At 45.9% G+C, this 13,428-nt stretch overlaps 1 protein-coding gene across 2 annotated transcripts in view; it reads right to left on the bottom strand.

Moving 5' to 3' along the window:
• LOC126986690 (transforming growth factor-beta-induced protein ig-h3-like) overlaps nucleotides 1–13,428 on the bottom strand; it is a 99,395-nt gene that overhangs the window by 21,074 nt on the left and 64,893 nt on the right. For both annotated transcript variants that reach the window (XM_050843047.1, XM_050843048.1), the window contains exons 4-5: nucleotides 12,627–12,772; nucleotides 8,924–9,100 (exon numbers count right to left, since the gene is read on the bottom strand). In XM_050843047.1, the coding sequence (XP_050699004.1) occupies nucleotides 8,924–9,100; nucleotides 12,627–12,772 (323 nt within the window). The remainder of the gene's footprint in view (nucleotides 1–8,923; nucleotides 9,101–12,626; nucleotides 12,773–13,428) is intronic.

Genomic DNA, 13,428 nt, shown 5'->3' with positions numbered 1-13,428 from the left:
TGAGTCGTTCCTCGTACGGTTGAGCCCTTAAGGTTGGTATCATTTTCGTGGCGCGTCGCTGAATCCTTTCCAGTAAATCAATGTCCTTTCTGTAATTAGGAGACCAGAACTGTACTGCATACTCGAGGTGCGGTCTTACCATGGAATTATACAAGGATAGCATCACGTCTGGCGTTTTACACTCGAAGTTCCTCGCTATGACCCCGAGCATAGTGTTGGCTTTGTTGTATGCTTTTTTACAGTGATTCGCGTGTTTCAGGTCACTGCTGATAGTGACTCCAAGATCCTTTTCCTCCTGCATCGCTTGCAGAGGTCTCCCATTCATGATGTATGTGTGGTTACTATTTCTGGACCCAATGTGCATGACTTTGCATTTGTCAACATTAAAAGACATTTGCCATTTTTCCGACCATTCGATAATGTGATTGAGGTCTTTCTGAATGATTTCGCAGTCGGTCTTTGTGAGGGCCTTTCCCCCCACCTTAGTGTCATCAGCAAATTTCGATATTGTGGATTTCAGTCCTGCTTCGAGGTCGTTGATATATATGATGAAGAGAATGGGTCCCAGCACTGACCCTTGAGGCACTCCACTAGTGACTGGAAGCCAATCGTAAGGCTGTCCGTTGAGTAGTACTCGTTGTTTTCTGTCGGTGAGCCAATCTCTTATCCACGCGATCAGATTGGCTCCAATGCCCGCCGAGTGCAGTTTCTTAAGGAGTCGCTCGTGCGGTACCTTGTCGAAGGCTTTCTGAAAGTCCAGGTATATAACATCACTGGGGATGTGGGCATCCCAGTTCTTATATATACCTTGGAAGAAGTCTAATAAATTCGTTAGGCAGGAGCGCTTGTTTCTGAAGCCATGCTGGGTGTCGGAGATTACATTATTGTCTTCTAGAAACTTAACAAGTTTGTCTCTAATAATCTTTTCGAGTATTTTTCCTGCCACTGATGTCAAACTTATGGGCCTGTAGTTTAATGAAACGCTTTTGTCTCCTTTTTTTGAAAATTGGTGTTACGTTCGCCATCTTCCAGTATTCAGGACCTTTTCAATTGAACAGACTGGTTGAATATGTTAGTGAGTGGCTGAAGTATTTGTTGTTTAAGCTCTTTTAATAACCGCGGGGACAAACCGTCAGGTCCTGTTGACTTGTTCGTGTCGAGTTTATCCAAATACTCTTTCACTTCTTGGTCGCATATTGAGTCAATTTTCAGGGCGTGATTCCCTCGGCGGGTCAGGGTTCTCGGGCATGGTTTCGATGTTCTCGACTGTGAATACGGATGCGAAGTTACTGTTGAGGATTCTGGCCATCTGTTTACTGTCCTGAGTTGCAGCTCCAGTCTCGTCTGTCAGGGGACCAATATTGGATTTTACTTTCTTTTTCGATCTGATGTATGTGAAGAATTTTTTTGAGTTTGTCTTGATGTCACGCGCTATTTGTTTTTCGTAGTTGCGTTTACTACTCCGAATAAGGGTGCGACAAGCTCTGAGGCTGTTGTGGTACTGAGTACGGGCTTCGGCCGTGTCATTCTCTTTCATTAGGTTATAATTCCTTTTATTTAAGTTTAACGCCCTTTTTATTTCTCTGGTCATCCACGGTGGATCTACGGCACCATTTACTCGCCTGGGTTTCGTCGGCACTGTAGCCTTTTCTACTCCCAAAAGCTTATCTTTGAAGTTGTTCCACACGTTGTCGATTGTATTGTCGGTTAGGTGAAGTTGGTCCCAGGTCGCAGAGGGAAGCAGCTCACGGGCTAGGTTGAAATTTGCTTTTTTGTAGTCTGGTATCACTGACGGACTGTCTACGAGTTTGTGACTTATGTTGACATTGAAACGGATTAAGTGGTGATCGCAACCGTTAATTTTTTCACCAACTTCACAGTCGCGAATGAGGTCGGGGTCGCTTACTAATACCAGATCCAGCAGATTGTTTTCTCTTGTTGGTTGAGTTACAACTTGAGTGAGGAACGAATCCTCCACCATTTCTATAAGCCTGTTACCCTCTTGATCTCCAGTCAATTGTCCCCAGTCAATGTTAGGGCAATTAAAATCCCCAATTATTATTGCTTGTTTACTTTGTGTTAAAGAGTGAAGCTCTTCGTACAGGGCAGTGTCATCGGCTGCCTGTTGTTTTGGAGGCCTGAATACGGAAGGGAAGGAAGGCAAACAAACGACTCTTATTTAAACTGAAAGACTTATGATTAACGATGAAAATAAAACTAGACGCTATGAGAAAGATATTAATGAGTACTGCGTTTGGAGAGAGAGAGAGAGAGAGATACCCTGTTGCGATGCCGCCCATATATCGTAACGCAAACAAAACACACGAAGACATGTTTACTGCTGCGCAAATTACGGTACGAGAGAGAGAGAGAGAGAGAGAGAGAGAGAGAGAGAGAGAGAGAGAGAGAGAGAGAGAGAGAGAGAGAGAGAGAGAGAGAGAGAGAGAGAGAGAGAAGGAGAGGGTGGCAAATATAGAGTATAGAAAGAAAGAAAGAAAGAAAGAAAGAAAGAAAGAAAGAAAGAAAGAAAGAAAGAGGGAAGGGTATGCAATGTGAAAGAAAGATAAAGGAAAAATAAAGTAAGATGAAGGATAGTTAGAGAAAAAATCAGAGAGAGAGAGAGAGAGAGAGAGAGAGAGAGAGAGGTCGGGTTACAGCCCCAAAGAGTGAGTGAGAGATTCGTTTAAGCTGTTCGGATCCTGCTTCAAAAGGGAGGCTTAGGGCCGGCGCGGGCAGGGCAGGGAGGCGAGGCGGGGATGGAAGGAAGGAAGGAAAAAACTAAATAAAAAAGATGCCTCGAACAATAAAAGGTAAAGTGATTGTTCGTGTATGTAAATGAGGAAAGTATAGAAGAGAGTCCATTCTTAGTTTTAGGTGGAACAATACAGTATCACATTACGGGAAGGGGTGAACGAAACACTAAATCAAATACGAATGAAATAACGAAAAAAATAACGTAACTATTCATGTATGGAAATGAAAATTGTATAAGAAATAAGTTACCGAAATAAGTAAGTTAATCCCACAACCACCTCCGTCTTTTCTTATTTTTTTATACATTGCAGGGAAGGAGGGAGGAGGAGGGAGGGAAACAGAGAGGGAGAGGAAGGGAGAGGGAGAGAGCATGGGTATTGAGGGCGAGAGGGAGAGACAGAGAGGGAGAGGAAGGGAGAGGGAGAGAGCAGGGATTGGGAGGGCGATAGGGAGAGACAGAGAGAGGAGAGGAAGGGAGGGAGAGCAGGGGTTGGGAGGGCGAGAGGGAGAGGAAGGGAGAGGGAGAGAGCAGGGATTGGGAGAGCGAGAGGGAGAGACAGAGAGGGAGAGGAAGGGAGAGGGAGAGAGCAGGGTTTTGGAGGGCGAGAGGGAGAGACAGAGAGGGAGAGGAAGGGAGAGGGAGAGAGCAGGGATTGGGAGGGCGAGAGGGAGAGACAGAGAGGGAGAGGAAGGGAGAGGGAGAGAGCAGGGATTGGGAGGGCGAGAGGGAGAGACAGAGAGGGAGAGGAAGGGAGAGGGAGAGAGCAGGGATTGGGAGGGCGATAGGGAGAGACAGAGAGGGAGAGGAAGGGAGAGGGAGAGAGCAGGGGTTGGGAGGGCGAGAGGGAGAGACAGAGAGGGAGAGGAAGGGAGAGGGAGAGAGCAGGGGTTGGGAGGGCGAGAGGGAGAGGGAGTTAAATGTAAAAAAAAAGAAGTCTTATCAGGTAAACACACAAAACCAGGGACGAAAAGACGAGAAAAAATATTAAAGCTCTGGAATATGAGTCAGACAAAAAAATATTAAAAAAAAGAAAGGATTTACACAGGTATGGAAATGAGTGACGTAGAAAAAACAATAGAAAAACTGAATACTTTAAAAGGATACGCAAAAAAGGCGAGATGGATGTGCGAAAAGGGTGTGTGTGTGTGTGTGTGTGTAATTCTCTACCACGGCCTGATCACGAGCTGGACTTGTCATCACACACACACACACACACACACACACACACACACACACACACACACACACACACACACACACGTAGGAGTTTTCGGCATTTCCAAAAGTATTTTTATGGCCCTGGTGGTAGTTTGACCCTTCCTCTGTACCATGAACCCAAAGAAACACACATTCGACAAGGCTTTCGTAGGGGTTTTGGGCATTTCCAGTAGTTGATTCAATGACTCTGGCGGTAGTTTGACCCTTCCTCTGTACCATGACCCCAAAGAAACACACATTCGACAAGGCTTTCGTAGGAGTTTTGGGCATTTCCAGTAGTTGATTCAATGACCCTGGCGGTAGTTTGACCCTTCCTTTGTACCATGAACCCAAAGAAACACACATTTGACAAGGCTTTCGTAGGAGTTTTGGGCATTTCCAGTAGTTGATTCAATGACCCAAGCGGTAGTTTGACCCTTCCTCTGTACCATGAGCCCAAAGAAACTCACATTTGACAAGGCTTTCGTAGGAGTTTTGGGCATTTCCAGTAGTTGATTCAATGACCCTGGTGGTAGTTTGACCCTTCCTCTGTACCATGAGCCCAAAGAAACAAACATTCGACAAGGCTTTCGTAGGAGTTTTGGGCATTTCCAGTAGTTGATTCAATGACCCTGGCGGTAGTTTGACCCTTCCTCTGTACCATGAACCTAAAGAAACACACATTTGACAAGGCTTTCGTAGGAGTTTTGGGCATTTCCAGTAGTTGATTCAATGACCCTGGCGGTAGTTTGACCCTTCCTCTGTACCATGAACCCAAAGAAACACACATTCGACAAGGCTTTCGTAGAGGTTTGGTCTAACAGTAAAAAACACATGATATTTGAGTTACGAAATGCATCACGCCGCAATTGTCCACGAAGATACCAAGCAATGCACGGAGCAGCAGAAGATCACAATGGGAGATTACGTTACGGAAAAGAGTGCAAAAACAATGGAAGGATGAAGTTACGAGATAAGACAAAAAGAGTAATGAGTGATCTTAGCAAAACGAGCCCTCCATGATGCCAGAATAGAGAGGAAATTAATAAATAACTGGATAAATAACGGATTGTGAAATAATGAATGAGTGAAATAATATCAGAGAACAGTGAATTTAAACTGGGTAGAAGAAAACGGAGGGAGACAGGGAGGGATGGAAGGAGGGAAGGATGGGAGGAGAGAGGGAGGCAGTGAGGGTGACATGGAGACGGGAGGTAAAAGGGAGAGAAGGAGGAAGAGAGGGAGGAAGGAAGGATGTGGAAGGAAAGACGTTGAGAGAGAGAGAGAGAGAGAGAGAGAGAGAGAGAGAGAGAGAGAGAGAGAGAGAGAGAGAGAGAGAGAGAGAGAGAGAGAGAGAGAGAGAGAGAGAGAGAGAGAGAGAGAGAGAGAGAGAGAGAGAGAGAGAGAGAGAGAGAGAGAGAGAGAGAGAGAGAGAGAGAGAGAGAGAGAGAGAGAGAGAGAGAGAGAGAGGAGAGAGAGAGAGAGAGAGGAAAGGAGAGAGGAAAGGGAGAGGAAGGAGAGAGAGAGACAGGGAAGGAAGGAGAGAGGGAGAGAAAGGAGAGAGAGAGAAAGGATGGAGTCTGAAGGAAGAAGGAGAGAGGAAAGAGGAGGGAGGAGGAGAAAACAGAAAAGAAGAGATGGGAGAGAAGAGAGAGAAAGGAGGCTGGAGGAGGGAGGGAGTTGGAGGGATGGACACTTTTGGACAGCAGAGAGGGAGGGAGGGAGGGAGAGAAAGGGGGGGGAGGAGGGGACTGTCTCCTTAAGGTTAGGTAAGCGAAGGGTCATCTTTCCTCCACCTTGACCTCCTCCTCCTCCTCCTCCTCCTCCTCCTCCTCCTCCTTCTGCTCTGACTCACCCTCTTATGATTCCTGTTCTTCCTTCCAACCTTCCTCCCCTCCCTTCCTACCTCCTTTTCTTTTTTTTCTATATTCTTCCTTTCTAGCTGTGAATTAATCTATCTCTATCTATCTATCTATCTATCTATCTATCATGTATATATCTTTCTTCAATCGATTCTTCATATTTTTTTCTTCCTCTGTATTTCCTACCTTCTTTTTTTTCTATATTCTCTCTTTCTAGCTGTCAATTAATCTATCTCTATCTGTCTATCTGTCTATCTATCTATCTATCTATCTATCTATCATGTATATATCTTTCTTCAATCGATTCTTCATATTTTTTCTTCCTCTGTATTTCCTACCTTTTTTTTTCTATATCCTCTCTTTCTAGCTGTCAAATAATCTATCTCTATCTATCTATCTATCTATCTATTTATCTATCTATCTATCTATCACATATATATTCCTTCCTTCTTCCTCTGTATTTCTGTTCACATGATCCAATTTCTATTTTCTATTTTTCTTTTTTTCTATTTTTTTTTCTTTCTTATACTCTTCTATCCATCTTTTTTTCTTCCTTTCCTTGTTAATCGCTTTTTATGTTGTATTTCCTTCATTTTCATCACTGTCTAATCTACGCTGCTTTAGTTCCTCATTTTTCTTCCTTTCTCTCTTTTCACTCTTCCTTTCATCTCATCTTCCTCCTCTTCCTCCTTTTTATCCTTTTTACATCTTCAAGTCAAAGCCGAAGTTCACTCTCTAACCCCCCCTCCCCCCCCCTCCACACCCACACCCACACACACACACACACACACACACACACACACACTCATCTCCCTTCGACGAAACTCCTTAGACCAGTCGATTTACACTTGACCACTCTAGAGAACCTGTTATCCAGCTCCTGTCCTCCCCATCCACCTTTCCACCTGTCCTCCACTTCTTTTTATTCCATCACATTCGCACTAACTACACGTCTCCCGCGTTTGTTGTTCCATTCATCCACTTCCGTATTCGTCAGCCATTTTTTTTTTTTTTTTTTTTTGCTTATCTCCTTTATCAGTCCTCTCTTTTTGACCACTCCTCTGTACTCTATTCAGGAGCGGTAAGTAGCGGGCTTTTTTTCTTTTTTTTTTCATTATTGGTTTTTTTTTCACGCCCTTGAACTGTCTCCTTGTGTTCCTGCGGGCTCTAACCTCTTCATTTTTATTTATTTATTCTGTAGTATTTTTATCAGCATCCTTCTTTGCCTGTCTTCTTGGGGCGTTACTCTGTCTCGGTTAGTTTTCTTTCTTCTCGCAGTCTAAGTCTCTCTGAAGCTGTTTTAGTTTAAGATTAGTTTGGTTTTAATCTCTCCGTGGACGGTTAGTTTCAATTGGTTTTGCATGCTGTGTTGCTTATTCTACTTCTCAGCCTCTCTCTCTCCCTCCGTCCTTCGTTATCACCCCCCTCCCCCCCCCTCTCTCTCCTTCCCTTCCCCTCCTCCACTTCCCTCCACACGCATATTCCCCATTCTCCATCCTTACTCTCAATTCTCCCTTTCCCAATATCTCCCATTTTCCGCCCCTCTCTCTCCCTCCCTCCTTCGCTATCCCCTCCCTCTCTCTCCTTCCTTCCTCCTCCTCCTCTTCCCCCCACACGCATATTCCCCATTCTCCATCCTGTTACTTTCAATTCTCCCTTTCCCAATATCTCCCATTTTCCGACCCTCTCTCTCCCTCCCTCCTTCGCTATCCCCTCCCTCTCTCTCTCCTTCCTTCCTCCTCCTCCTCTTCCCTCCACACGCATACTCCCCATTCTCCATTCTTACTTTCAATTCTCCCTCTCCCAATATCTCCCATTCTCCGACCCTCTCTCTCCCTCCCTCCTTCGTTATCCCCTCCCTCTCTCTCTCCTTCCTTCCTCCTCCTCCTCTTCCCTTCACACGCATATTCCCCATTTTCCATCCTTACTTTCAATTCTCCCTTTCCCAAGTCTCCCATTTTCCACTCCTCCTCCTCCTTCCCTTCCTCGCATCCCCACAACTCCCTCCCTTTCTCCCTCTCTTACTCCCTATACTCCCTTCACCACATGGATTTTCTCCTTTCTAATCTCCCTTTTTAATCCCTTCTTGCTTCTTCAATGCGTAGTTCTTTATTTCTTTACTAATTCACTACTTCTTATATATTCTTCTTCCTCCCATGTTCGCCTCGTCCACTCTCCCTTCGTTTCCTCTTTTAGAATTGTTACCCTTTTCAACTTACATACTCTCCCTCCCGTGTTCTCTCCCACGCTCCCTTATTTTCCTCATTTAGAATTGTTACCCTTTGCACCTTAAATACTCTCCATGTTCGCCTCATCCAACCTACTTTTCCTCTTTTTAGACTCGACCCTTTCCAACGCCTTATTCTTAGTCCTCTTTGTCCCATGTACCTGTGTTCTTTCCTGGTTCTGTTACTTAATCTCTCATACCATCAAGATTTTCCTTCGTGGGACTCCCTACTTGGATAAATATCACTTTTTCTATTAGTTTTCTATAAGGGTGTGTTAAGCGTCCCTCAGCACCCCAGCACACCCTTTCCCGTTTTGATGATGTGTTAATGGTGCCTAGTCTCTTCCTCCCTCCCTCCTTCCATCACTCACTCACTCACTCACTCACCCACCCGCCATCCCAGCATTCCAGTACACCCCTTCCCAACACGTCCATTCAACGACCCATTCCATTAGAGTACTTGATCCCGACTCAGTGTTCATGGTATACCTTGTCTCTCTTCCCCCCCTCAGTTACATCCTCTCCTTTCCTCCCACCCTCCCTCCCATCATCACCCCTCCCTCCACTCACCCCGTTGGAGTACTTGTTGATTCTGATTGTGTGCCCCTAGTGCCTCGTCTCTTCCCCACTCTCTCCTCCCTCCTCACTCTACCCCCCAGTTCCCCCTTTCACCCCACCCACTCCTCAGCCCTTCTTCAGCACTCCAGCACTCCGGAACACTCGGTCACTTATCCCGCTGAAGTATTTGATCTTACGGTGTTCATGGTTCCTTATCCCTCTTCCTCCCTCCTACTTCCTCCCCCAATGCACTATACTCCCGCATCATCACCCATTCCCACCCTCAATCCCCCCACTCCCCCCATCACCCCTCCCTCCACTCACCCCGTTGGAGTACTTGTTGATCCTGACGCTGTGCCCCTGGTGCCTCGTCTCGGCCAGCATGTCGGCCTGGAAGTCGTCGCTGAGCAGCTTGGTGGGCAGCAGGTGGTACAGCAGCACGGGGTTGTTGGGGCTGCCGCGGTACGCCTCCATTTGGCTCCGTAGTGACCCGCGAAGGTTCTGAAGGAGGGGAAGAAGGGGGAGTGAGTGAGGAGGGGGAGTGAGTGAGTACGTGGTGTTGTAAAGGGATGGGTAAGTAAGGAAGGGTAAAAAAAAAAAAAAAAAAAGGAAACGGCAATAAAAGAAATATTTGTCCATAATTTTTAGGGTCACGGACAAACCTGACCCATGACAAAACAAGTGTTGAGGATACAGGAAAGCATGGTTACTTTATTGACTTTGGGGAGACACAAACAAACTTGAATATTGACTATAAAACAGATCCCAACCCAGTAGCAGCGACGGGCCAAATTTGTGGCTTTACCGTGTAGCAGCGACGGGCCAAATTTGTGGCTTTACCGTGTAGCAGCGACGGGCCAAATTTGTGGCTTTACCGTGTAGCAGCGACGGGCCAAATTTGTGGCTTTACCGTGTAGCAGCGACGGGCCAAATTTGTGGCTTTACCGTGTAGCAGCGACGGGACAAATTTGTGGCTTTACCGTGTAGCAGCGACGGGCCAAATTTGTGGCTTTACCGTGTAGCAGCGACGGGCCAAATTTGTGCCATGATATAAACCCCGAAAAATAGATGATACATAAACTGATCACAAATGCTTTGATATATATTATGAAATCGTTTGCGTGAGTGATGATTTTTTCTCATTTTTCTCGCTTAGAGAGACCATTAAGAAACATGATCCCCGCTGCTACCAGGCTAAGGATGGACTAAAACTGTACACCGTTGTTCAACTTAATCACTTTTTTTAAGAAACGCAGACAAACTTCGCTCACGATGTTAAAACAAATACTATTGAAGATGCGAAGAGATGAGAGTGTTTCATTTATTATAATTTTGTATCTCCCAGACAACTCAATAACTCATGATTTAGAGAAGAGTGAAGAGAATGAAGGCTGAGGCGTGTCAATGTTTTGGTTTATTTATTTTTTTTGTCGTATTCAAACTCTCGTCCGTCTCGCTTTCGAAGAGATGAGATTGTTTCATTTATTATAATTTTGTATCTCCCAGACAACTCAATAACTTATGATTTAGAGAAGAGTGAAGAGAATGAAGGCAGCGGGGTGTCAATGTTTTGGTTTGTTTTTCGTCTCGCTTTCGAAGAGATGAGATTGTTTCATTATAATTTTGTGGCTCTGAAACAAACTCAATAACTTATGATTTAGAGAAGAGTGAAGAGAATGAAGGCTGAAGGGTGTCAATGTTTTAGTTTGTTTTTCGTCTCGCTTTCGAAGAGATGAGATTGCTTCATTATAATTTTGTGGCTCTGAAACAAACTCAATAACTTATGATTCGGAGAAGAGTGAAGAGAATGAAGGCTGATGCGTGTCAATGTTTTGGTTTGTTTGTCTTGTCAAACTCTCATCCGTCTCGGTTTTAATTCGGCCTGACGCCTCGCCTGATAGCCCCGGCTGTATACGCCTAACGCAGGATCTGCCTTGACTTATGGGACCTGAGGCAATGAGGAGAGACAGACACTTTAATTTCGGCCTATATATACGCATGACTTATTTTCTATTATTATTTTCAATGTGTATATATTTATTTTGACACACACACACACACACACACACACACACACACACACACACACACACACACATGGCTTCTTTTTTATTATTTCTATACTGTGGAGGAAAGGAAGGAAGGGAGAGCATCATTGGGGGGAGGAAAGATGGAAGGGAAGATGTATTGTGACTGGGGAGGAAAGGAAGGAAGGGAAGATGTATTTTGACTGGGGAGGAAAGGAAGGGAAGATATATTCTGACTGGGGAGGAAAGGAAGGAAGGGAGAGCATCATTGGGGGGAGGAAAGAAGGAAGGGAAGATATATTCTGACTGGGGAGGAAAGGAAGGAAAGACTTAGGAGAGAGGGGAAGAGGGGGAGAGGGGGGGAGAGGGCCGAGGCAAGAAGCAGCCAACATGTGACCACAAACTTTATCCTAATTTTGCCTATAAATTTGACTTCGTTTTGCGCCCTTTCTGTTATCTTGTTAAAAAGACTGAGGAGAGTTTTAGTTCCGATTCTTTATTAGATTTATACAGACTATTTCTTACCCTCTTTGCTTACCTTAATATTGGTGCACTTGTTTCATTTTTACGCTGCGTTTCATATGCGTATACAAGGTAAGGTAAAGCTGGGCCCTTACGCTAAAGCTGTGTGCTATAGCCTCGGTGCTCATCCTCGTCACACTGATCTTCATTAACTATTTTCATGGGTCCGTCAAGTTTCTCGGCTATTTATCACTTTTTTTTCCTCCTGCCTGCGACCTGAACCCTTTCAAGAGGAGGGTATCAGGACTCCTCTCCCCCGAAATTGATTTATCTATTTGGACACTCTACTATATTCAGGAGCAGTAAGTAGCGGGCTTTTTGTTTCATTATTGTTTTCTTTTTTTTTTATGCCCTTGCACTGTCTCCTCTGCTGTAAAAAAAAAAAAAAATTATAGCTTATTTTATCACTAAGTTTGGTCGGTTTTGTCACCCCGTTAAAAAAAAAGCATTATGGAGGTTTCGCCGCGTTTCAAAGTTATGTTGGAGGTTTCGTCAGGTTTCTACGATACTTTGGACGTTTTTCATATATCTCAAATTTATGGTTTCTTAGAATTTGTCGCCCCGTTAAAAGTTATGTTGGAGGTTTCGTCACGTTTCTATGATATTTTTGGCTCTTTTCATATATCTCAAATTTACGGTTTCTTAGAATTTGTCGCCCCGTTAAAAGTTATGTTGGAGGTTTCGTCACGTTCTTATGATATTTTTGACGTTTAGCACCTCTGTCAAATTTACGGCTTCCCAGAATTTGTCATCCCGTTGTAAGGGGTTGTTTTTATCGGCTCGGTGGCAATGTTTTTACACGTGTGGTCGACGGGAGGGGCAGCGGGGACGTGGTTACCCAATGATTGTGTGCTGAGTGGGAGTGACGGGCGACGTGATCCTCTCTCTCTCTCTCTCTCTCTCTCTCTCTCTCTCTCTCTCTCTCTCTCTCTCTCTCTCTCTCTTGTTTGTTCAGTGATTGTGCGCTTGTTGTTATGACGAGAGAGAGAGAGAGAGAGAGAGAGAGAGAGAGAGAGAGAGAGAGAGAGAGAGAGAGGGGGGGGAGGTAGACGAAGTGACAGACGGGCAGAGAGCAATATTACAACACACACACACACACACACACACACACACACACACACACACATGCACACACACAACACCCCTCCCCCAACACACACATTACTCCCCCCTCCCACCCAAACACACTTGCTTTACTCCCACCAACCTCATCCCAACCCACCTCCCAATTCTACCCCGACCCCAGCCCCTCCCCCCCTTCCCACCCCTCCCCCCAGCACCCCAGTACACTTACCCTACGCCCCTGTCCACCCAGCAGTGAATGGGTACCAGGTATTAATCGGGGGTTGTGTCCCGTCTCCTGGGGTCTGTTCTCTTGTCCTATAATTCCTTCCCCCTCCTGTCTCCCCCCGGCATATGACCACAGATATTGCGCCGACTAAACGAAACTTTCCAACTTTTTTCCCCAGTACACTCACCTCGAAGGCCTCGTTGGTGGGCGCGAAGAGGGTGTAGGCGGCCGCGGACTCCAGCTCCCCCGCCAGGCCCGAGTCCCTGATGTACTGGGCCCATTTGGTGGCGCCCAAGCTCTCCGCCGTCTCCAGAAGGTTCATGAGCGGCTTGACTGTGGGAGGAGGAGGAGGCGGGGGTGCGTTAGGATGGGAGGCTGACGGGGGTAGGTGGGAATAGGTGTGTGAGGTGGGGTGGGAAGAACGAGGAATTATTGGTGAGGATGGTTGGGTGAAGGGATATAACATGGGGAAGGGTTGGTGAGAAGGGAAGAGATGGGAAGGGAAGGAGGGAAGGGAAGGAGGTGGGGAGGGCGTATAGCGAAGGGAGAGACGAAGGGAGGAGGTGGGGATGGGGAATAGGGGGAAGAAGGATATGGGGGTGAAGGAGAGGAGGAAGGATGTGAAATGGAGACATAGGAAAGGGGTAAGAAGGGGAGGAGATGGGGAAAGATGTGAGGGGAGGGGAGTGGGTAGGGATAGAGGATGTGCGTTAGGAAGAGCAAGAGAGAGAGAGAGAGAGAGAGAGAGAGAGAGAGAGAGAGAGAGAACGAGAGAGAGAGAGAGAGAGAGGAGAGAGAGAGAGAGAGAGGAGGAGGAGGAGGGAAGGAGAAGAAGGTTAGGGAAGGCAAGGGAGAGAGAGAGAGAGAGAGAGAGAGAGAGAGAGAGAGAGAGAGAGAGAGAGAGAGAGAGAGAGAGAGAGAGAGAGAGAGAGAGAGAGAGAGAGAGGAAGGGTGTGTGAGGGAGGAGGGAAAGAGAAGGTTAGGGAAGG

Source organism: Eriocheir sinensis, chromosome 62 (genome assembly GCF_024679095.1).
Source record: "Eriocheir sinensis breed Jianghai 21 chromosome 62, ASM2467909v1, whole genome shotgun sequence".
Lineage (NCBI taxonomy): Eukaryota > Metazoa > Arthropoda > Malacostraca > Decapoda > Varunidae > Eriocheir > Eriocheir sinensis.
The sequence above is the reverse complement of the archived record's forward strand: the minus strand, read 5'-3'. Positions and strand labels throughout refer to the sequence as shown.